At 39.2% G+C, this 25436-nt stretch overlaps 1 protein-coding gene across 1 annotated transcript in view; it reads right to left on the bottom strand.

Annotated features, from left to right (window-relative positions):
- LOC148048205 (uncharacterized) overlaps positions 1–21713 on the bottom strand; it is a 32107-nt gene extending 10394 nt beyond the window's left edge. The window contains exons 1-2 of the mRNA XM_087707852.1: positions 21571–21713; positions 15307–15518 (exon numbers count right to left, since the gene is read on the bottom strand). Of these exons, the coding sequence (XP_087563978.1) occupies positions 15307–15518; positions 21571–21713 (355 nt within the window). The remainder of the gene's footprint in view (positions 1–15306; positions 15519–21570) is intronic.
- Between the last annotated feature and the right edge of the window lie 3723 nt (positions 21714–25436).

The raw sequence follows: 25436 nt of genomic DNA, 5'->3' as shown, positions 1-25436 counted from the left end.
ACTGCTTGCAGATATTTGGATTTCTAACAGCAATAGCAATTGCCCTTAGACTTATATACCGCTTCACAGTGCTTTACAGCCCTCTCTAAGCAGTTTACAGAATCAGCATATTGCCCCCAACAATCTGAGTCCCCATTTTACTGACCTTAGAAAGATGGAAGGCTGAGTCAACCTTGAGCCGGTCAGGATCGAACTCCTGGCAGTGAGCAATATTGCATTCTAACCACTGCACCACTGGAGATCTAATGCAGGAAACTACAATACCAGTTAGCCCACAGTAGAAAGTTACTTTGCCCTCGTAGCCATACCCAAATACACTGAAAGGTCAGCTTTCCCCCCAAGCACTAGGATAGGATGGAGAAATTGCCTGTCAAATGCTTGACTTGGTGCCAGATTCTGGTTTTTAATGCATTTGACTTTTATAGTTCAAATACAGTATTTTGTGTTGTTTTAAGTTTTGATTGGGAGCTGCCTGGAGTTTGTTATAAGATAGGCAGCTACGTGAATATTTAAAGACATAATAAATAAATATTTCTTGCGAGCTCAAAGTTGATGGAAAAAGGCCTTCTTGAGGCAGTGGTGGGATTCAATATTTTTTTACTACCGGTTCTGTGGGCGTGGCTTGGCTGGCGTGGCGTGGCTTGGTAGGCGTAGCTTGGTGGGCGTGGCAGGGAAAGAATACTGCAAAATCCCCATTTCCTCCCTATCAGCTGGGACTCGGGAGGCAGAAGATAGATGAGGGCAGGGCCAGTCAGAGGTGATATTTACCGGTTCTTCAAACTACTCAAAATTTCCACTACCAGTTCTCCAGAATACCACCTCTGTCTTGAGGGCTTCCCAGAAGGCAAAAAAGCAATGGGGCTAATTTAGCCTCAGGGGAACAATGTTCCATAGAGTGGGGCAACACCCCTCCTCCCCCAATCTGATGGATGTAACCAGATGGTCCCTCATATAACTTGGTCATATTTGCGATGCTAAGCCATTGTCTTGGATTGTTTAAATTTAATGTTAACCCTGTACTCTTTACAATTTGGATAGATGACCTATTCATATTGCTCCCCCCTTCCCCAGCCAAATATCTCCTCCCCCACCCATGAAAAAGATTATGATAAAGACTTCGAGATTACATTTTAGAAATTACCTACTGCCTGCTACTTAGATGTCTTTTCTCGTTTCTTAAGTATATGTTAAGGAATCTTTGACTTTCAAACCTGTATATACTTAAGTAACTTTGCAATTCCATGTCCACCAAAATGAGTTGTTTTGGGATGAGTTTGTTCTCTTAATTGTTACCTTCTTGCCGCTGTGGGTTTCACAAAAATGGCCACAAAGCATAATGCTTACGTTTTCCTCTCCTTTGAGGTCAAGCCCCAGAGCACTGTAATCAGTTTGGAAAATGAATGAAATGTATGTTCTGAGCAATCTAAGACCTGGTCAGCTAGGTTATGCTTGCTTAATTTGCTACCTTATATCTGAAATTTAAGGCCAAAATGAGCCTGGCCTGCATGATACAACATAATCTTCCCGAATTCTCTTCCTTAGGAACTAATTACAAACTTCATCTGGTAGCTTTGAAGATCATAAAAGTAATAATCTGGGAAAGGATGTGCAAAGCTTCAATCTTTGCCTCTTCTCAGATTTAGATACACAGGTGGTCCTTGACTTATGGCCATGATTGACCCAAAAGATCTGTTCTTTGCACACACTTGCTGTTGTGGCCTGTTGACCATTGGCCCCTCCAGCAGCTGAATCAGAGGAGGAAAAGGAGCTGTGGGAGTCAGGGTCAGCATCAGGGCAACCTGGGAGCTCTGAGGGGGGAGAATGGAGCTGGCACAGAGAGAGAGAGAGAGGCGGAGGGTGGGCCATTCATCAGCCCTCAGATGGAGAGTCAACAACCCCAAGGTCTGGAGGTGGTTGATGAAGAAGCGGAGGAACAGCTGGGTCCAGTACCTGATGTGTGGTTGCACAGAAGGCAGAGGATCTTCAAATATTTTATTTTCATTTTCATTTTCAATTCATACAGTGACTTATATACTGTGCATAACCGGGGCCATATAACATTGAACAATAACCACAGCCATCCTTGTCAAAAATACTCCCCAAAATACAAGCCCAATATACCACTTCAACCCTCCATACACCCTTTCTTTCACCCCCCTCCAACTTTCCTTTCTCCCCTCCAACATTCCCCTCTCCTACTTCCCCTCTCCCTCTATCATTCCTTTCTACTCCCTCCCTTCCACCTCACCCTCCTTCCAATCCTCTCTCCCACCCTCTCTACCCCTCTTTCTTCTTTCCCTCTACTCCTCCCTTCGGTGTATTTCTTCTATCTATCAATATATTCAGCTTCTTATTTTTACACTAGCATTAAAAATGCAACAGTGTACAAGTGCAATCATGTTACTTTAAAATCTGGCACATACTATGTTTCCCCCCTCCCCCCTCCCCCCTATAACCCCACCTCCCTCCCCCCCCGACTTCCCAGAGCTCGTACACGGTATAGCCCTTTATCAAACACAATCTAAAATATATTAAAACCAACGAAATTAAAGAAAAAAAAAAGGTCAGTACAGTCTCTACGTTGAACTCAGCTTCATGCCGTTCCACAAACTTTAAACAGTTTACAATATTCCTAATCTTAGTTGTTTGATCACCTGCAGGATGTCCCCAGAAGTTATTTGTAAGTTTATCTTTTAACTGTACCCTTCTCTAGCTAGGGGTATTATCTTTTTATCTAAGTATCTGTGTATATCTAAACCCTTAATATTATCCCCTTTGTACCTCCTTCCCTCTATGACAATTTAAATACACTTCAAATTATTCTATTAATTTCCTCTTCCAATTCTTTTCATTTTTGCCCTTGTTTATGTCTATGTATTTTGTTTATGTTCATCAGTACTCCTCTCAAATATGCTTTACTTACATCCCCTACAAGTTCCATGAATATACCCTTATTTGTATTCAGAGCAAAGTATTCAGATAGCAATTTTTTTAAACAATCATTAATATACTTTACATATCTAAATAAACCCTAAACTCTCATTCGACCTCCAAGACCTTCTTGCCTGCACTACCCTTCCCAATTCCATCCAAACTGAGTTATGGTCCAAAAAGACCCTCGCCGCAATCTTTATCTTCTTCACCCTAGAAAATAAATCATTAGCGATTTATATAAAGTCACTCCTTAAAAGGGATTGATGTCCATCAGAGAAAGGGGTGAAGTCGCGCGCCTTTGCATTTCGAAGTTGTCTATCAAGTCTTTTTCCCTTCTAGAATTAAGTCAAATGCAATATGTCTTCCAAAGGGATCTGCTTCAATTAATTCAGCCTTAATGTCTTTTACAACTATACCATTTTTCTTTTCCGTAGCAGAGGTCACAAAATATTGACCAAGTTCGGGATTAAACAAATATTTTTAATCAGTTAATTTGATATAAATTTCTTGCAGACAAATTATATCGTTCTTAAACTGTCTGAGGTAGTGAAATATTTTCTTTCTCTTGTGTAAAGAGTTCAGACCATAACTCCTTGATCAATGACCGATGATTATTCAAGTTATTGCAATATGCCTTGTTTTCCCATTCGTCTGGTAGTCATACAGCTAGATCCTTGTTCCCTGGTCCCTTGCCCTTCCGGAAGAAGGAAATGGTGCTTTTTGTCTGGTAGTTGTGTGATTTGCTGTTTATCTTGTTTTTCTCATGGTTTTTCTCCAAATCCAAATAATTCCGGGTGTCCCACCTTCAGATTCTTGTGATAAAAATCTCGGGCTTCCCATACAGAGTTGAGACGATATTTTTGCTTATCAAATGTAATTATTAAACCAAATGGCACATCCCATCTATACTGTATCTGACGGTTTCTGAGTTCTTCCACTAGAAAAGCATAGTCTCTCCTGGCTCTTAGCATTTGGGGTGGTATTTCTTTCAGAACAATCAAGTCCTGTCCGCCAATTTGAAGCCTGGTATTATAAGACTTTTGCAGTATCATGTTTCTAAACTCTCTTGTAGTAAAATATATAATTACATCCCGGGGGAGTTGTCTCTGTTTTGCCACCGAAGAATTAGTGCGGTAAATTTTTTCGATCTGCCAGTCAAAGTTGGACTCCGGTCCTTCCACCAGACGGTTAAAAGCCTCTGAAAAAATCTGCTTCAAGTTCTCCTGTTCGTTTTCACGCAGCCCTCTGACTCTTAATGCAAGCTCCATCTGTTTATAGTGTAACATAACAATTTGTTTTTCAGCATTATCAACTTTTTGTTGCGCCACTTCAATTTTGGATGTCAAGTTAGTGTTGGCTTCCTCAAGAACCTCTAACTTGTCTTCCATTTCAGAAACATATTCTGTCAATACAGATACAAGTCCCACCATATCGTCCTTTGTTTTAACAATCCTAGCATCAAGCTTATCGTGTAAATCTGCATTAAATTTCTTTATCTCCGCTCTGAATTCTCTGAGCATTTCCAAATTCTGCTCTCTAAATTCTCTAAGAGTCTCAAAAAAAAGTTCTTTCGTTAGCAAATCTCCAGTAGGGGGCATAGAGGGTGGGGGCTGCAACTTGATGCCAGGTGCGTGGGATGTACTCCTAAAAAGAGATCTTCCCGAGCTTAAATTTGTTGCCATTATATCTTTACTTCAAGTAGTTATTCAACAATTAATCAAACTCTGCTTTTCAAGAAGTGGAGCTAATTAGTAAGAGGCTGTTCCTTTGATCTTTGTTATCACTGTCTTTGCCGAGGAGTCAGAATTGCCATCTTGGGAGCAATTACACAAAGGAAGCTCTTGTAAAACTGAAGCTAGGATTTTTTTAGAAAAAACAAATAAAGTTCTCAGGTACGGACTCTGCTTGTATTAGTTTCATATAAATATCTCAAAGATTGTCCTAAGAGGGGTTTCCTTGCCTTGCGCTGTAAAAACAGCCGAGGTTTCTGGCCAGAGATATGACTCAGCTTTGGTTGTCTCCCCCCTTCCGTTTGCAGCAAAAAAAAAAGCTGCAAACTTCAAAGAAAGCTCTTACCAGCTGGATCTCTCTCTCAATCTTCTGGCCTGAAGAATGAGATATCTGCTAGGTGTTTAGGCAGATAACGCAACCAGAAATCTGGGGGCAGCTCAATTAAGCCGCCGCCAATGGCAAAGTCCCGCCCCGGAAGTCACAGAAGGCAGAGGAAAGGAGAGCAGTGGAAATCTATGGGCCGATCCTTGGGACAAAAGAGCCACCGCTGCTGGCAAGGCTCCACCCTAGCTCTGTGGGTAAAAGGCAGGGGGTGGAAATGAAAAGGTGTGGCAGACAACTATTCATCTTCCAGCTGAATGGACTTGTTGACCTACTAGACAAACTTTTTGCTGGGGCTGCCGGCATTCCTAATAAAGGAATCTTTTGAGTTCACGTCATAGGGTTTGTCGTGTTTGGAGAGCTGGGTCAGAACACTTGCACTATTGAACCAACTGCTTGATATTGAGCTCACCCCCAATAGATATTAAAATACATTTGCTTGCAATGACCCCTCTCTTCTCTGACTCTGTCAGGTACACAATCTGAGTCATCAGTTACTTGTTCGAGGCCAGCTTAGAAGTCTTAGCACCACAAATGCAAAGCATGTGCTTGCTTTATTTGATTGTAAAGAACACGCTTTGGGACAACTTGGCAATTGTGGGGTAATGAAAAGGGGAAGGAAGGGAATATTTAACTGGGTGAGGTTTTTTTTTTTGTCTATTGGAGTTTCAACATAAATTACCTCGCAAGAGCTACTATGCACATCTTAAAAGAAAATTGAGCTTCTTGGTTGTTACTATTTACATAATAAAAAGCACAACACGGCATTCAAGATAATTGAACAGTGGTCTTCAACTTATGATCACGACTGAGCCAAAAAACTTCTGTTGCTAAGTAAGACAGTTAAGTGAATTGTGCTTCACTTTACAACTTTTCTTGCCACCGTTGTTAAGTGAATTATATAGTGAATTATATGAGCTGAGGTGGTGCAGTGGTTAGAGTGCAGCACTGCAGGATAATTCAGCTGACTGCAGTTCAGTAGTTCAGCAGTTCGGCTGTTCAAATCTCACCGGCTCAAGGTTGACTCAGCCTTCCATCCTTCCGAGGTGGGTAAAATGAGGACCCGGATTGTTGGGGGCAATACGCTGACTTTGTAAACCGCTTAGAGAGGGCTGAAAGCCCTATGAAGCGGTATATAAGTCTAACTGCTATTTCTATTGAATTACTGCAGTTTTAAAGTTAGTAACATGGTTTTCTCATTGACTTTGCTTGTCAGAAGGTCACAAAAGGTGTGATCATATGACCCCAGGTCATTGCAAACATCATAAATATGAGCCAGTTGCCAAGCGTCTGAAGTAAGGCTTGTTTAATACTTGACCAGGAGGATGCTGCAGTGTAAAAAACTGGTCATAACTCACTTTTTTCAGTGCTGTTGTAACTTTGAATGGTCACTAAATGAAAGTTTGTAAGTCAAGGACTACCTGTATCAGCTCTCTCCTGAAACAGCTGTGTGTGTGTGTGTTTCCAAAGGAGAGAAGAATAGTACATAATTTCTCCCATTCCTCATGATGGAATTGCCAATGTTTTCTTTAGTCCTGTTTTGTATTGCAGCGGTTAAAAAAATAAGTTCTTCCAGCAATATCTATTTCTCCTCCAAACCAATATTTTATTCCAGTAAGAGTTCCCTTCAGTAACCAAAACCTAAACATTAATAACTTTTTATATCTTTTGTTTTGATATGAAGTCATGACACCCATGGAAAAATGACTATCCATCTCAGTTTGACTGACATTCTTGCAAGGACAGGAGATATCTTTAAAAAAAACAAAAAAGCAAAAAACCACACACTGAATGTTTTGGAATCGTTTCTGTTAGGAAAACAAATCCAGACTTGGATCAGCCCTTAAATGTTCAAAATGATAGGAGAGGATCAGCTGAGCACAACAGAAACATTTTACAACACAATTTGCTGATTCCCATCATGCAAACCTGGACATGGAAAAGGTCTGTCAGTTGTACAGCTGGCACATTTTGGCTTCTGAGAGTAGCAAAGGGAAGACCTGGTTGATACCCCTCCAAACAGCACTGTGGATGTTACACTAATTTGTATTTTAAATATGTGTATGAGGGCTGCGTTTCTGGCTAGCATTCTAAATATGAACTATAGCCAGGTGACTCACAGGCTTGGAAAGTTTTAGCTAGGGAGTGGGTTGGAAAGGAGAAGAGAAAAGAAAAGAAGAACTTGGCCTCTGCTTTTGTGTAAAATGTTGCATGCTTGCTAAAAATACCTCTCGCCTATTTCCTAGAACTCAGCATTAACATTTTAAAATTCCTGGACTGTCTCTTGCCTGTGAGATAGACAGCTATATAAATTAGACAAATAATTAAACTCATTTAAACAGAGATCTGTTCTGCTGAGAATTATGATTAAAATTTGGAAACTTTGGGGGGTGTGTGTGTGCAGGGATACCAGAGCTGAAGTTTTTACCCTATCTGAGTAGTCTCTGGATTTAGGGCAGAGGTGGGTTCCTACCAGTTCGCACCAGTTTGGTAGAATCGGTTAGTCAAATCTACCAAAGTGGTTAGAAGAGGTTCCACCAGAAAGCAGGCCACACCTACAGAAGCGGTTCCACAAATTTTTGAAACCCACCACTGACACACACACACACACACACACACACACAGAGAGAGAGAGAGACAGACTCACACAGAGAAAGAGAAAGAAAAAGAAAGGAAGAAAGAAAGAAAGAAAAAGTGAGAGAGAGATGAAAGAAAAAAGGAAAAAGGGAGAGAGAGACAAAAGGAAGGAGAATGAGAGAGAGAGAGAGAGAGAGAGAGAGAGAGAGAAAACATGGCCGGCAAGCCACTCCCACCAGGTCACATAGCCGGCAAGCCACTCCCACAAAGGAGGCCACACCCACAGAGTACGTTTGAAAATTTTTTGAAACCCACCATTGATTTAGGGGCTCCATCTGTATCTCCCAGTGAATGGAAGACGATGGTGTTCTATTCATTTCTTATTTCATTTCATTTCTATGCTGTTCAGCAGCTAACATGCATTGGCACCAAATACCCAGATCAAACTACGCAAAAGAATAAAAATTATAATGATCAATCTCTTCCAAGCCAAATTGCGAGTGCCTCAGTGGTATTTCATCATTATCTTAGGCCAAACGCCTCAGCTCATCAACCACTTCATGAAGTTTCAGATTATTCATCAGCCCCCAAACATTTATTCCATAAAAATAATTTAATAATTTAATTTAATAAATGCTATTTCAACTAAAATTGCTATGAACAACAGCAGCACAACATTGACTTCTTGGATATTCTCATAAACCCTTGGGGGTCCATGTTGCCCACTTTGGAGAATCTTGCCTTAAGTAAACCCAAGGAACTTTTATTTCTAGTTTATCGGCTGTCCTGGGAATAAAACTTTAAAACACTTAACTTTTTAATAAAACCTTCAAGCTTCAACCATTTTCAACTGGAAAAAAAAACTTTGAAACTAGTTGAATCCCTCTTAGCAGGGATTTTCTGCAGGAGAGTTTCTACAGAAAAGTTTCCAGGCCTTTCAGCGGGAAGCCATGCTCTGAAATAAATAAATTGGCACAGAACTGATAAAAGCTGGTAGGACGTATTTATACCCCATGTATCACTTTGGTCTGAGGCTCCTGCTGCCTTTGAATAGTCTGTTCAGAAATACAATCCTCCTGTCATTCAGTGAGTTTTCATGAGGATCTTTTAAAGATTCTGAAAGCACTGGATTCGAACACGGCTCACCTTTTCTTTTTACTTAACCCACAAGCTCCCTCAACTCAACTCTTGACTGTATATGAAAGATGTTCAATAGTTTGGGAATTCATTAATAATTCTCTTTGGATTTTATTTCCCTCTCATATCATAAGAGAATCACACTCAGCAGACATCTTAACAAAGAGACATTTTGAGGTTTCTAATTCCTTTGCCATGCAAGAATGGAGCAAGATTTTTTGGATTACAATTCCCATCATCCTTGGCCAGCATAGCCAAAGGTTAGGAACAGTAGATGCTGCTATTTGATAACACTTGGAGAAACTTTTGCACCATAATTACTTTGAGTGAGCGGCAGAAAGGTCAGAGCATTTAATTCTTAATAACTCTAATGTATCACTCAAGTATACACTCCTTCACTATAAGCACAAAAGTGAATTGCCCCATTAAGAATTGCCACATTAAGATTAAATACTTAGAGAGACAGAGATTTTTATTTGCATTTAGAACAGCTGTGTCCCCCATTATGTTCTATAATTATGACATATGCAAGTTCTAAATGGATGCATTACTTCCATTTTTGAAAAAATAATCACACTGGGAAAAAGGAGAACATACTCTCGTTTTCATGAATATCAAATGCAGATCACCATCTGTGCTATTCACTTCATGCCCATCTTCAAATAAACTGCTTAACTTTGCTCTTTTTTCTTCTTCTCGCCTAGATCTCCTTCTAATGCTCAATTTAGCTCTTCACCTCTTCAGGTCCATCATTGTCTTAAAAATGATGGCTACATGACATGCCCACAGTATTCTTGGCAGGGACTTTCCTTTCTTCTGTATGCTTTTTTTCCTAACTTCTCAATCTATTCTATGGATCCTGGTATCTCACATCCAAGTATTAAACAAGCCTTACTTCAGTTAGATTTTTTTTGGAAACTGAAGTGGCTAAGTCACATCATCACCTACTTAGTAGCTGTATGACATAGCATAAGGCACATGTTATCTCCTCCAATGCATTGCAACCTTCACAATAATAATTTGGAGAAGAAAAAGAAAAACTTGGAATCAGACAGACTACACAATACGGCAGGCCTGAAGGAGGAGAGATGTATATATCTGTAGAGCCGTAATGGCAAACCTATGGCATATGCGCCATGGGTGGCACACAGAGTCCTTTCTGTGGGCATGCGAGCTGTCGCCCAGCTTAGCTCCACTTTGCGTGTGCATGTGCCTCCCACCAGCTAGCTGATTTTCAGGTCTCTGCCACGCATGCAGGAGACATCCGTGCATGCGCAGGGGGTGGAGCGCATTGCATTATGGTTGTGGAAACATGTGGGTGCTGTTGCATGCACAATTTTGGCACGTGGGGAGAAAAAGGGTAGCCATCACTGCAATAGAGTAAACCAACTATTCTAGCCCAACTAGCCTACAGCCCAGTGGTAAATATGATTGCCTACTGGATCAACTGTGGCACTCAAAAAGAGTCCCTTGGACTGCAAGGAGATCCAATCATCAACCCTAAAGGACAGATACTGAAGCTGAAGCACAAATACTTTGGCCACCTAATGAGAAGACAGGACTCATCAGAAAATGATGTTGGGAAAGATGGAAGGCAAAGGAAGAAGGGGAGAGTAGAGGATGAGATGGTTAGATAGTGTCATTGGCGCAATGAACATGAATTTGGGCAAACTCTGGGAGACAGTGGAAGACAGTGGGGGCTGGCATACTATGGTCCATGGGCTCCTGAAGAGTTGGACATGACTTAACAAATGAACAACAACTAGATCAATGCCAGCATTTCTGTGGTATTTCACTAAGCAATACTGCAGCCCATAGCAATCACGGGTGAATTCCAATGACTGTGAGAAAGACTTTCCAATAAATCAGCAGTTTTGTGTGACTTTTTAAAATAACCAATGTTTAATTCCTCATTTAATTTTATGTTTACTTTATTTATCTGATAATATGGTAGGCAGATCCCATGTGAGCATTTCTGAAGCCTACCTTTGCTCTGCCAGACCCATGAAGAACTTCTCTGCTTCTGCTCTGTAGAGACCCCTTAATTAATCCGATAAAAATAATTGAAAATAGGGATAGAGGCGAGTTTATTTCTAAGTCCTAGAACCATTTGCGCACGTATGCACAGATGGCTACTCAACTACTAATCTATACACCCTTCTCAGGATTTTGCCTAGAGGATTTAAGAATGCTGGATTCCCCTTTTCTTCTAGTTACTATATAAAGATGAATATTTGCCCTCTACATCTCCTGGTTAGGAATTTTACGAGCAGGTTTTCTTTGTTCCTGAATGTTTGTTTAATTGGATTGGCCAGAAGGCTTTGGCAGCACACATGGAATTTTTGATTATGTATGAATATTATTAGTGGAGCTTCTAGTAATTGATTACTATGGTACTTCACATGAAATTTGCATTTCTGGAGATTTCATTCTGCCAAATGACTCCCAACCTCCTTTTTTTCTCCCACAGCTGTGCATTCCTTAAGTGAAACTGGAAGTCCAGCTCCAGTTTGCCTTTTGATATTACCAATATGTCAGTGCTGTGCAGTCCGCTGAAGGGTTTAGCATTAAGCATGAAGCTGACTGCCTGTTGGAACCATCTGTTGCTAACTCCCATCCTGGTGTGAAATACTATCGTTTAATATGTCTAATATTTCAAATATTTGCCTGTTGGCTGGATGGGGATTTTGCATTCTTCACTCTTAAAGTCATTGGAAGCTGCCACTTCCTGGTTTGGCTTTTTTAAAGGCTCTTGTCAGAACAGCTATTGTTTTAATGTGGAAAAAAATTGAAGTCACATTTGGGCTAGGCAACATTTATTCTTGTGTCTGAGAAATTTATATGAGCGATTCAAATGAAATAAATATTCCTTTTGTTGTTCCTTTTGTTTTATAAGTTTATTATATTGTATTTCTTATCATGCTTGATTTTACTGTGCATTTTCAGAGTCAGTCTGAAGTTGGGTGATGCTTCAATGGGAGAAATTGAACAAATTGTTTATGGAATTTGATCAATTTGTACACAACAGATTTTATTATAGTGTTCATAAAGACTATATGTTATAAGGAATGCAGGGTGACTATGGAAAACAAGTTTCTCATCTAAACTGCAAAAATGTAAGATATGAAGGAAGCAGGATTCAACATAAACTTTTAAAAAGATGTAACCTATTGTAGATATTATGCAGTGATGTGCGGTGAGGTTTATGGCTGGTGAGGCACGGACACAGGGGTTTCAATTTTTTTGGACTTGTGGACTTCAACTCCCAGAATTCCACAGCCAGGCATGCTCAGTTCCGATTTAAAGCAACAACATTTGTTTTTCTCCTTTGCGAAAAAGTTTTCCTTCATTCTTTTTCTTCTCCCTCCCCCTCCTTCCTCTCTCTCTCCCTCCCCCCCCTCTCTCAAATGGACACACGGATACAGAGAAGTTGGATCCCTCTCTCACTCACTTACTCTCAAACAAACACAAACACAGAAGTTGGATTGAATATATTTTCCAATGGCTTGAAAGCAGCTCCTCTGCCATACCCCTCCCCTCATTCCCCTGCTGCCTTCCGATCCGAGCCTTTGATTGCAGGTGGAGCCACGTTTCCTTTTCAAACTTGTAAGCAGTGAAGCTGGGCTTATATACTTTTATCCAGCTCTGTGTGTGTGTGTGTGTGTGTGTGTGTGTGTGTGTGTCTGTGTGTGTGTGTGTAAAGGCAACATAACTCTGCATGCAATCAAACTACACTTGGGGAGAGATCTATACTTGAGGATGAAGTTTGAATTCCTCCCCCTCCCTCCGACCCACACACGTACCTTTTCCAGCTGTTTCAGAGAGGATTTCAACTCTGCTCTTGCCTGTCATCATGAAAAGAAAAAAAATGTAAAAGGAAAAAGGCAAGAGCTGAGGTCAGGCTGAGCTAGTTGCTGCCAGAGTCACCATGGATGACTCTGCTTAGTGCTTAACTGTTTTAAAAAGCCTCTTAAAAAGTGCCCTCTACAGGAAGAGGCGGGAGAACGATGTCCCTCATCTACATCAGCAATAGCAATAGCAGTAGACTTATATACCGCTTCATAGGCCTTTCAGGCCTCTCTAAGCGGTTTACAGAGAGTCAGCATATTGCCCCCAACAATCTGGGTCCTCATTTTACCCACCTCGGAAGGATGGAAGGCTGAGTCAACCCTGAGCCGGTGAGATTTGAACCGCTGACCTGCTGATCTAGCAGTAGCCTGCAGTGCTGCATTTAACCACTGCGCCACCTTGGCTCTGAAAAATCAGGAATTTTTCGGCTTTTAACCCTTGCTTAACTCTGCTCGAGTGATCATAAAACACCAGACTAGATGAGGCACATCGTTCTCCTACCTCCTCCTGTAGAGGGCACTATTTTAGAGGCTTTTTAAAACAGTTAAGCACTAAGCAGAGTCATCCACTGTGACTCTAGCAGCAACTACCTCAGCCTTTTTCCTTTTACATTTTTTTTCCTTTTCATGATGACAGTGGTGAGGCTCTGCCTTCCCTGCCTCCCCTGACTGCATGTCCCTGGTATTATGCACCCTTTGCTTATTATAATCCTGTTTTTTTTTCATGCAAGAAGCCAATTTGCAAATTCTAATCTGTAGTTTCAGTGAATCATTGTTTCTTTGATATGAAGTTTTCAATCCTCTGATGAATTGAAGTGTATATTGTCAAATGCTTTTTTGTTTGCTTTCCTGCATCTGCAACATATTTTGCATCCACTGGTAGATACTTTCATACTGGCTAGTAGGTGGGAGTGGAGGGCATTAAGGTTTTTTTTTAAAATATATTGTAATGGTGCAGAGTCACACTTATGAATTGGGTAACCACATAAATGAAGGGTTCTTGATATTCTGTGAGCTGGGTGGCTTTTTAACAGATGTTTCATTACCAAGTTAGGTAACATCATTAGTGCTAGAAGGGAATAGAGTTTGCTGTTATTTTGGCTTGCCCTGTCAGTGTTCGTAGAAGTGTTCTTGGTGTTTCGGTAATTAGGTTGTTGTTTACTGTTAACTTACAACACTAGCACTGATAATGTTACCTAGGTTGGTAATAAAATGTCTGCAAGAAAACCACCAAGACCCTACTGTTCAATCCCGAGCTACTAATATTCTCTTCTATTGATATCAGTGGTGGGTTCCTACCGGTTCGGATCAGTTCAGCTGAACCAGTAGTAGTTTGGTGGCCTGGGTTGCTGGAACTGGCAGCAATCCAGGCCTGCCATGCCCCCGAATCAATTCCCCGGGAGCCATAGCCGCTGCCATCTTGTTTTAATGCCTGCTGGAACCCACCCCTGATTGGTACCATATAAATGTGTTTAACAACTAGATAAATTTGGTGTAAATTTGCCGTGTCACATTGCCGTCACATGACTTATGATATTTTCCCCTTTCCGGAGCTGGGGTGGACATGGCCTGCTCATGACACATCCAGCCCATGGACCGCCAGTTAAAGGACAGAAAGTCTACCTTTAAACCTGTACTTAAAAATAAGCGGGGGGCTTCCCTGCTATATTGTGCAAATGTCCTTCTAGGTATCAGCTCTTCTTCAGGCTACTTTTAAATAGGGGTTCAGGTGGACTCTGAAAAAGCAGTAAAAGCCATGTTCAAAAGCAGCCTGAAAACCGATTAATCTCTATTTCCATACTTTAAAAACTTCTGCTTCTAATTAGAGGTGACCTAGAAAACAACTAATAGACAGGAGAGAAGTGATGGTTATGTGGTGGCAAGAGAGCTTCCTGATGTCCCCTTCCTCTTATTTGCTTTCTTGGGGGAGGGGGTTGGTTGTCAACAGTTGACAGTTTTCTAATTTTCAAGGTAACTGTCAGAAACCCATAGATCAGGGATCTCCAACCTTGGCAACTTTAAGACTTTGGACTTCAACTCCCAGAATTCCTCAGCTAGCTGACTGGGGAACTCTGGGAGTTGAAGTTCACAAGTCTTAAAGTTGCCAAGGTTGGAAACCTCTGCCATAGATCAGCAAAACTACTGATCTGTGGGGTGAGAACGCTGATCAGTAAAACAGGAGATCCTTTCCTAGGCTTTACTTGCCAGTCTTCACACACCGAGCTGATCAGCTGCCTTGGAGGTCCGGCCATCTGTCAAAGCTTGCCCCCTCCTTGAACTTCATTCCATGTTTAGATAAATGATTGGGGAATAGTTTTGTGCCAGCTGACGATATTTGGTAGGAGGGAAAGGATGCAAATATGGAGAAAACCAGTCATCCTTTTCTTTAACTTCACCCACACACAGAAAATAAGGAAAGCACCTTTTGCAGACAGAGTGATTATGGTAGGCAGGTTTTAGCAATGGAGACAGCAAAATTTATACTGGTATAGTTTGATGCTGACTCAATGATGGATAGAAGGCAATGAATCTTATCCACGCTAAAGAGCCATAACTCAGTCTTCCTAAACTTGATGCTCCCCAGAGAACTTTAAATTAAACAACCATTGGAATGGCTGACTGAAGATATGGAAGAAGCCAAGTTGGCGAATGCTCTCAATCTCCTGGGGATAGACTCTAGACATGAGTGTTTACTTACCCTGTTGTGGCTGGTCCTTTGATTGCACAATGTTGTTTTGTATGCTGTCACCACTTCTTTTGTCCTTTGCTGTCTCAACGGTTTCCTGCTTTGTACTTTTGAGAGGTTCCCCGGGATTGAAGGGTTGATCTTTCTCAACCCATGTCTGTTTGGTTGACACCTTCTTCTTTGCATTCTCTTTTCTTTCTCCTCGGATATGATTCCGCGAGTTTCTAATTCAATAAGAAATATATCACAAATGGCAATAACAATTTTACAAAAGTTTTGGGAATTTTTTATTCCCCAGCATCCATTCTCAAAACTAGTGATCTCTAAAAGTCATAGATTACAGTTCCTATGATCTACTGACCATATTAGCTGAAAATCAGGAAACATAAAATAAAACATCTTGGAGAGTCTAAAGAAGAAAAGGTGATACCAGAAATCTATTCAAGCATTACAGAAATGATTTGAAGACTTAAAAGACTATTGGTTTGTATTAATGAATAATGTACAAAGAATTCAGCTAAATGTGAATGCCATGAAAGAAATGAATTTTTATCTAGGAGACAGAAATAAACTAATTGTAAAAGTGAAGGATCTAGTAAAAATAACACAAATGTGTTTTTATTTTTTATTTTGTAACACTGCATTTTAAGAGAAGCAAAAAAAATTGCAAAAAAGAAAAAAACATTTTAATAAAGTTGCCATAAGAACAATCTATTCTCTCATATCCCTAGCCAACAGGATGACATTTTGAATCCTCAGGTAGATTAAGGGCTAACTAGACAAACAACTGACCTGTTGGCTCATCATTTCAAAGATATTTTCTTACCTAAACTGAGAAAAGAATGACTACAGGAGAGCAAAAAAGCACTGGGAGCGGGAGCGACTTCCAATGTCTTCTGGCTTCCCCATTGACTTCTCTTATGGGAAGCTGGCAGAGCATTGGAAATAAGAAACACAGGACCATGGCTGACTATGACAACATGGGGCGTGGTAGCATGGTTGCATGACAGTGAACATAAGTTTGCCAAATTTCAATTCCATGGGAGTGATAGGGTCCAAATTTTGAGCGCATTCTGTAAGATAGCCCATTTGATGTCTGTTTTTATTCAAAAATAGTTCTTCTACGATAGTTTGTTTTGTTAATTGAAGAATGAAAAGGTAAAGGTTCCCCTCACGCTTATGTTCTAGTCGTTCCCGACTCTAGGGGGAGGTGCTCATCTCTGTTTCAAAACTGAAGAGCCAGCGCTGTCCAAAGACATCTCTGTGGTCATATGGCCAGCATGACTAAATGTCAAAGGCACATGGAATGCTGTTACCTTCCCACCAGAGTGGTATTCAATAGGTTCTGACCAGTTCTGGAGAACCGGTAGCGGAAATTTTCAGTTAAATACTGGTAAATACCACCAGTAAATACCACCTCTGACTGCCCCCGCCCCCTGCCTCTCGAGTCCCAGCTGATCAGGAAGAAACGGGGATTTTGCAGTAACCTTCCCCTGGAGTAGGGTGGGAATGGAGATTTTACAGTATCCTTCCCCTGCCACACCCACCAAGCCATGCCCGCCAAGCCATGCCCACAGAACCGGTAGTAAAAATTTTCAAAATCCACTATTGCTTCCCACCAAAGATGGTTCTTATTTTTCTACTTGCATTTTTACGTGCTTTCAAACTGCTAGGTTGGTAGAAGCTAGGACAAGTAAGGGGAGCTCACTCCGTTACATGACATTAGGAATTTGAACCACCGAAATACCAACCTTTCTGATTGACAAGCTCAGCGTCTTAGCCACTGAGCCTCCGTGTCCTTTAATTGAAGATTACAAGCAGACAAACTGGAGAGTTTAAGTAGCATGTAGATTTCAGCTATTTTGTGCTGCAGGATTCCACAATATTCTACTGTATTTGTAGTTTTGTACTTTTGTGTTGTTTTGTTTTTTGCTTGTAATTTTACCTTTCTAACATGTCTTCCTCTACTCTAGTTTTAGTCTAATTTACATACATACATATGTGTGAGTGTGTGCATGTGTGCATGTGTGCATGTGTGCATGTGTGCATGTGTGCATGTGTGCATGCATGCATGCATGTATGTATGTATGTATATAATGATAAAATATTTGATTTGATTTGACCTGGCAGCAAAAAATTAAAACATTGATTGAGCCTTATATAATGTTATTCTGAGCACAACTTTAAAAAAAAAGAACAATGTTACTAGTCAATCCCTTTCTTTCAAAATCCCTTGGACAATCTTTGCATCTGTTTGAAATGTCAGAATTGTTACATCCTTTCTTCAGCTTCAAACAATTTCAGCTCCTCTCAGTCAGTGGTTTTTTTTCTTCCTTTGTTTCTGTAATGAAATCACTTAAGATGGAGCCAAACCGGCACAGTGCCATTGCATTCAGTTGGGTTTAGCAAACCATCTTCTCTTGGTGGTTAGTTTGGTTCCATGACACAGTTATAAATTTTGGAGGAAATATGTGGTTTCTCTTTGGTACATTATGATTCGACCTTCTGGCAGGAGATTAAAAATGAGTGGGTTTTCCCCTCCTTTTTTATCATATAATTTATCCTAATTTATGTAGGCTAGGACCAGATGGCTCTCTTGTACTACAATTAGATATCACAGCCTGAGTGTTGGTTTATTAGAAATAAGATAGACAAATTATAGACAATTTAACTGTGCAATTGCTCTGCCTCATTCAAGGAAATTTATAGAACATCCAGACTTCATAGTCTGTTTATGCTCCTACCCTGGGTTTTCAACTTTTCCTTCAAATCTATCAATAGCAATAGCACTTAGACTTGTATACCGCTTCATAGTGCTTTACAGCCCTCTCTAAGTGGTTTACAGAGTCAGCCTATTGCACCCTAACAATCTGGGTCCTTCAAATATATTAAGCAGGAAAAGATGGAATAACTGCATAATACTTTTTGATGGCTAACAGTAGGAGTTTTAAATCGGTTTGGGGTTATTAAGTCTTCTGTTTCATTGAATACTATCAAACCTCCTTATGAAATTTGGCAGTTTAAAGCAACAAATAAAAACATACATTTTGAGAGAAGAACTGTAATTTTAATAGAAATACTAAATATGTCGCTATAAAGAGAAAGGGTGATCTATATATTTGCCGCTGACAAGGAACCACAGTGCCCTGCTTTCTTATGTCTCTTTAACTCATGTTTAAAGTTACAATTGAGCATAATTTAAAACAGAGCAGAGTTCAGAAATCTGTGGTCCTCAAGATATTCTCAAGATGGAGCTCTCATTTGCCCAATCAACACTGTCAGTGACAAGAAATGTTAGACATTTGATCTCAACAATATCTGAAGAACCGTAATCATCCCCATTTTTTAAACAGAGGGTTGTTTTCTCTATAGCAGGGGTCCTCAAACTTTTTAAACAGGGGGGCAATCCATGATCCCTCAGACTGTTGGGTGTGTGTGGCTAGGTGGTCGTGTGACTGGGTGGGCATGTGACTGGGTGGGCATGGCCAATTTAGCAGTCCAAACAATACACACAAATTAAACTTTAATTTGTTATGCTCCTGGGGGTGGAAAACAGATTAGTGAAAGAATATGGCTGCCTCGGGGTGTGTATGAGGGACTCTTTGTGTGTGTGTGTGTGTGTGTGTGTGTGTGTGTGTGTGTGTGTATGTGTGTGTCCCTCCCTCTCTATTGGCCGGGGAAGCCAAAAATTGAACCCGTGGAGGCCCCGGCTCCTGTTTTTGGCCTCCCTGGCCTCCAGAAGGCAGGTGGGGGCCAGCGGATATGTGGGGTGATGTGGGTGGGGCAGCCTCATGGTCCCTATATGGACTGAATTAATGGCTTCGGTGGGCCGTGTCCAGCCCTTGGGCCGTAGTTTGAGGACCCCTGCCTTATAGAATGACACATAGCCACTGTACATCTTATAATACGGAAGTGCTGAAATATGTATGTGGGTAATGTATGTTTCATAAGTTGAATTATGAATTATATATTGAAGTTTCCTAATTGAGTTTTGATCATGAAGAATGTAACACATGGAATAGGTTTCATTTTATAAATAATTGTTTCTGTACTCAACTCAACTCAAAATATTATTCAGGGAGAAAGTTGCTGTGAGCACAAATTGATAAATGCATTGGACAGCAGAGACTTTAGGTTAAATCCCAGTTCAATTATAGAGTCACTTGATAACGCTGCCCATGTCATCATTTTTCAGTCTCAATTACCAATCTATCAAATGGGAATAATTATGGTCCAGCTTAAAGGCATTTTGTGAAGATGAATTATACAGAGACATAGAGTGCTGGGCTCTACAGTGGATAATAACTGTCATGGAGTAAAATATGTAAAACATTAAACTCTTCCGTTTATAGTAACACTAGAGTATTGACTAATGAAATAAATGACATTTGGAATTTGAATTTATTTCCTATTTAATTTTTATATATGTGTTTAAGAAAAAATAATAACATAATTATTAGTGTGGTGTAACATTATCCTAAAGTATGGAAAGATATTTGGGCAAATGAAAATGAAACATAAATTGTAACACCACGGAATGAAATAAATCAGTGAAATAATCTTTGTATCTCTAAATTTCTTAAAGATCTATGTCCCAATTGCTTTCCTTGGGGGCCAAAATTTGAAAATATGATTAATGAACTGCAAACATGATGCTGCAAGATTTATTAAGTTTACGTGGCAACAGATTCTTTTGAAATCATTATATCCAGAGACAGCTTGCTGCCTATTTTATGGGCAGATTTAAAGAATTCAGATTGGCTTTGGACATGTCTGTGAAATGTTATCTTCTTCTGATCCTCATATAAGGAAGGAATAGGAATTGAACAAAAGTTTAATTTGCCAAAGAAGCTTCACTGAAAAAAGGAATTGATTTATCTCTGCCTTTCTGAAGGGAACATCTTCCTTCCTTCCTTCCTTCCTTCCTTCCTTCCTTCCTTCCTTCCTTCCTTCCTTCCTTCCTTCCTTCCTTCCTCCCTCCCTCCCTCCCTCCCTCCCTCCCTCCCTCTTTCCCTCCCTGATTCTTTTCCTTATACTGACTTTTTACTATGGGGACATATGGTGCTATTTCTCCTCAATATTATTAATTTTGTGGAGAAGAACACAAAGATGCTAGAATAGAACAGGACACTAGAAAGGTCTTAGTTTACTGACACTACATATGTGACATTTTGTTTGTTTTCATAAACAGAATACTCTTATATAAATAAACAAGTTGGAATTAGAACTTGGGCTTAAACATCAACAAAATACAGATGTTCAAAATGTTTCTGAAGCATCTTGATAGTTCATTTGGAACTTCCCCTCTGAGTCAAATGAAGTTAAGAAATAGAGGATTACTTCAGTTAAGAATTAAAAAAACTATTCTTAGCACATATACTTGGTTAAAATGTTCTACAAAAATAACAATAATGTTATTTTGTTGGATTCAGGTGTATTTTTCTCTTAGATTGCTTGACTGGATTTATTATTTATCATTTCTAGATACTAAACATATATCTAGAGACAGAGGTGAACAGAATTAATTTAATATAAATGACCAATCACAGTTAAGTTGGAAAGGCAATTCTGCAGTTTTCTTATGCATTATGAATATAATGGTCATAAAATTTCATGGCACTCGTGAGAATTCTATCACTATCAAAATAGAAGAGTCATCTTCCAGTTACATAATTCTTCACTGGGTCTGCCCTGTGATGGGAATATAGCAGCCATACCGTAAAAGGAATTTAACAAAGAAGATGGTTGAATTTTGCTGGGAATTTTTCTAGTATGATGGGATTTCTTGGCAATTTTCTTTCTGGGACCTTCTCCTGCATTCTCCCAAAAGCTGCCCCTGAAGACTAATGACATTGAAATGTAGTCTTTATTGATTAGCCCTTGGGCCATATCAAAGTACAAAGTTCCAGAAACAACTTATTACTACAATTTGATAGAAGCAATTTAAAATGGAAATGGAATAAATTATGATTTAAAATGAAACTGGAATAAAATACAGTCTAAAATAAAATTGGAATAGAATACAATAATTTAAGATATAGATAAAATATGACAAAATTGTATTTCGGTGTCACCCCTGCAATCTACCCCAATCAGTCCCACATATGCAGATCCCTGAAGACTGATGGATGTAGCAGGATAGAGACACTAGTAATCTTACATAAGAAGAAAAAAATGTTTTTCTGTTCATGTCAAGTGCAATATCTCTGGACCCAATCCAAGGCATGCAATAGTGGAATTGATATCTGAAGAAACTTTCAGGGAAAGTAAACGTACTTGAAATGTGGAAATACTGTTGGATGTTTTAAGTTCCATTTCTTTTCCTGTCCAAAGGTCCTCACCACTTTTGCTTCTGTGGTGCAGAGTTTGGCCTTTCGGTCAGATGGATCATTGAAGACGAAGGAATCCGAGCTAAACATGAGGTGTCTGACACCAAAAGAACAAAGTAAAGGAAGCTTCACCTGTATTTCCTGGAAAGAAGAGCAGAATATACAGATTAAGATATCTTAAGTGGTCACCTGGTTTTCAATATGAGGACAAATTTGCTTACTCTCTTTTATAATTGCTCTGTATGCCAAATCCAGTCTGGACATCTGGCTGATTGTGCGACCAACCTTAATTAATAAGAATTAATAGTAAGTAAATAATAACAACAACAACAACAACAACAACAACAACATGAATATTGAAGTATCTGGAGAGAGCAGAGTAAAAGAGAAAATCACACTATAAAAACTTGAAAATAGAAGTAGAATGACTGTGTCAAAAGAAAACAAAGATAGTATCAATAGTAATAGGCTCCTTGAGTGCAATCCGAAAACATCTGGAGCACCATTGAACACCCATTGGCATTGAAAAATATCACCATTGGTTTATTTGGAACATGTGCTAATACCTTTAATAAATAATAACATCTACCTATCCCAGGTCCTTGGGAAGGACTTGGTAGAATGATAAAAATGCCAAATCCAATCTAAACATCTGGCTAACTACCCTGTTTCTCCTAAAATAAGACTTCCCCGGATAAAAAGCCCAATCGGGTTTTTGAGCGCATGCACTAAAATAAGCCCTCGCCCCAAAATAAGCCCTCCACGGATATATTGCAACACAGCAACAGCCATGAGGTGACCACGCTCGTCGCCTCCTACATCTCAAAAATAATAAGACCTCCCTGAAAATAAGGCCAAGTGCTTATTTCGGGAACCAAAAGAAAATAAGGCCCTATCTTATTTTTGGGGAAATACAGTATGTGATGAACCATAACAATAATTTGTAGAATTAGATTGTTTCAACCATTCTACTAAAAATTCTGACAGCCTGTAACAGAACTTTAAAATAAAAGTATAAACTTAGTAAGATATTTAAACTGTAACTACCAGCCAAACACATTTAACTATTGATAACTCTCTTGGAAAAAAAAGGGAAATCTTAGTCAAGAACCTTGAGAATTAAGTATTTTTTTTAAAAAAAAACACTAAATCAAAATGTTCTCAGTTGCCACAAAATTTAAAATGACAAAATAACACAGCAGAACTTTCAAATTCTGTGTTTTTACACAAGAGTTCATGAGAGTGCACCAATTTTAATTTATCCATCTTATAGAAAAAAATACCAGGGATTGAAATGTGGAGTTCTTTGTGCTCCCTGAGCTTGGTTGCTTGCTTGCAGAGGTTTCATTATCTAAGTAATATCATCACTGTGGGGTAAGAGTGTTCATCTTATTTTTGGTCCCATTACATTGCATGAAATTGCATAATTGACTTGAAAATTCTGATTATGCTTCTCCAGAAAATATTGAAAGATAATTTTTGGTTTTGGCAAATCTCTAATAAAAAAGGAATCCTACGTTAAAAAACAATGTGAATACATATTATAATATCCAATATGGGATTTGTTTAAGAACTGAGATGTATTGTGGAAATTTGAACTTGGCTTGTATCCTATTGATCTAATTCTGATCAATCAAAAGTCATTACAATTAAAACAAATGAAACCTGCAATTAAATAAAAATGCAGTGCAACGGATGGCCAATTTATTTTCATGGGCTGATTTTTTAAAATGTCTAAAGTCAACACGAGATGTTTCTTCAAATTATATTTTACACAAATATAATTGATCTGATCTAGTCTTCTCCAGATATGTGTTGTTCCAGCTTTTGATTTCACATTTGTGTTGTGAGCCTCAAGATATCAAGCATCGCAGGCAGGGATGAAATTCAGCAGGTTCTGATAGGTTCTGGAGAAATTTTGAGTAGTTTGGAGAACTGGCAAATACCATCTCTGGCTGGCCCCAGAGTGGTGTGGGAATTGAAATTTTTGCAATATTCTTCCCCTGCCACACCCACCAAGTCACACCTGCAGAACCGGTAGTAAAAAAAAAAAAAAAGAATTTCACCACTGATCGCAGTATTTGAAAGTTTCCTGAGGTGTAGCACAACTTTTCAAAATGGGTTCAAATAGAGAACACTGTGTATTCATTTGTTGATTTACTTTTCCAATCAAATTGACAAAGGCTTCAAAATAGCAATAACTAAGTTTGGTAGAGGAAGATACAAACTGAGTTCACACACTGCAGTACACTATGATTTGATGTATAAAATATTTGATTAACACGTCACAGTAAGTTGTTAAACAGGGCTGTCATTTGTTTTTAATGAAAAAATTCAAGATCCATGGGCAAAACTGCATTATGTCAGCATCTGAGGAGAGGAAGAAAATACTTTTGAAAAACTATTGCTTGCAGTAACGGTGAAATTGTCCTAGCAGAATTATTCTTTTTAGGATGCAGCACTCGGAAAATACTTAGCCCTAATCAATATTTAATTGAAGTTAGAACTTTTCCTTTCAGGATTAATGGATAAAGAGCTAGAAAAGAGTCATGGAGAATTATTTCAGAATTTGATTACAACAGCAAAATTACTGTATGCCTGGACATTAAAAGATCCAACCCTACCCACTGGAATGGTGAAGTTGACAGATTTGGTTGAAATGGATAAATTAACTTTTTTGATTAGAGGAAAGACATTACCAGAATTTATTGCTGAATGGAAGCATCTTATGTAGTGTTGTATAAAAATGAAGAAATTGAATTTGTGACTTATAGTTTTGATGGTTAGACAGATTATAGAAAAAAAAGAGTAACATGATAAGAGGTAATATTCAGCCAGTTCTGACAGGTTCTGGAGAACCGGAAGTGGAAATTTTGAGTAGTTTGGAGAACCGGCAAATAGGCTGACCCCTCCCCCGCTGGCTGCAAGCCTCCCAGCTGATCTTCTTTTGTTGCCCTGAACAGGGGAACGGAGCTGGAAAGCAGGTTAGTGGGGTGGGAGGGAATAGGGATTTTGCAATAATCTTCCCCCAGGAGTGAATGAGGATTTTTCCAGTATCCTTACCCTGCCACGCCCACAAAGCCATGCCCACAAAGCCTTGAACTTGTAGCAAAAAAAATTGAATCCCACCACTGAACATGATGTAATCTCTCTTTTTTTTTCATTTGTTTTTCCCCCCTTCTCATTCATCTTTTGCTTTTTCTTTCTTTCTAACTTTCTACTATTTCGTTTACTTTCTTGTGTTAAAATTTTAATTGTGTGGTGCTCGGTGCTCCCTTCAGCTTGGTGATTTTCTTACAGATATTTCATTACCAACGTAGGTAGCTAATAGGGAGCAGGGTATGCTCTCATTTTATATTTTAAGTCCAGAATATTAATGGAAATATTAATAGAAATGTATATCCAGAATATACAATATGCAAACCCCACTCCCTATTAGCACTAGTGATGCTACCTAGTTTGGTAATAAAATTTCTGCAAGAAAACCACCAAGCTAAGAGAGCACCGAGGACTCTGCATTTCAATCTTGAATTATGAATATTTTCTTTTATGTGGTGTTTTAATTATGTGTATGTATAATACCTAGTCCTAAGCAATGCAGAAACACCAACCTTAGTGATAATTCTTTTTCTACAGTGTATAATATCAAGAGCTCTGTCTCCATTGACAATGATTGGCTTCCGTAAACTTTCCCCCTCCAAATTTAAATTTAAAAACAATAGTAATTGAAATAATGAAACAAAAGAATCACCCATTTCCTATTTCCTCCATCATGGCATTGTTGCAGGATCTGGATCCAAAGAATTTTTTTTA

The sequence above is a fragment of the Thamnophis sirtalis genome, unplaced genomic scaffold (assembly GCF_051295495.1).
Source record: "Thamnophis sirtalis isolate CommonGarterSnake01/CBP01778 unplaced genomic scaffold, rThaSir2_p1.2 scaffold_3, whole genome shotgun sequence".
NCBI lineage: Eukaryota > Metazoa > Chordata > Lepidosauria > Squamata > Natricidae > Thamnophis > Thamnophis sirtalis.
This window is presented reverse-complemented; position numbering and strand designations above follow the sequence as displayed.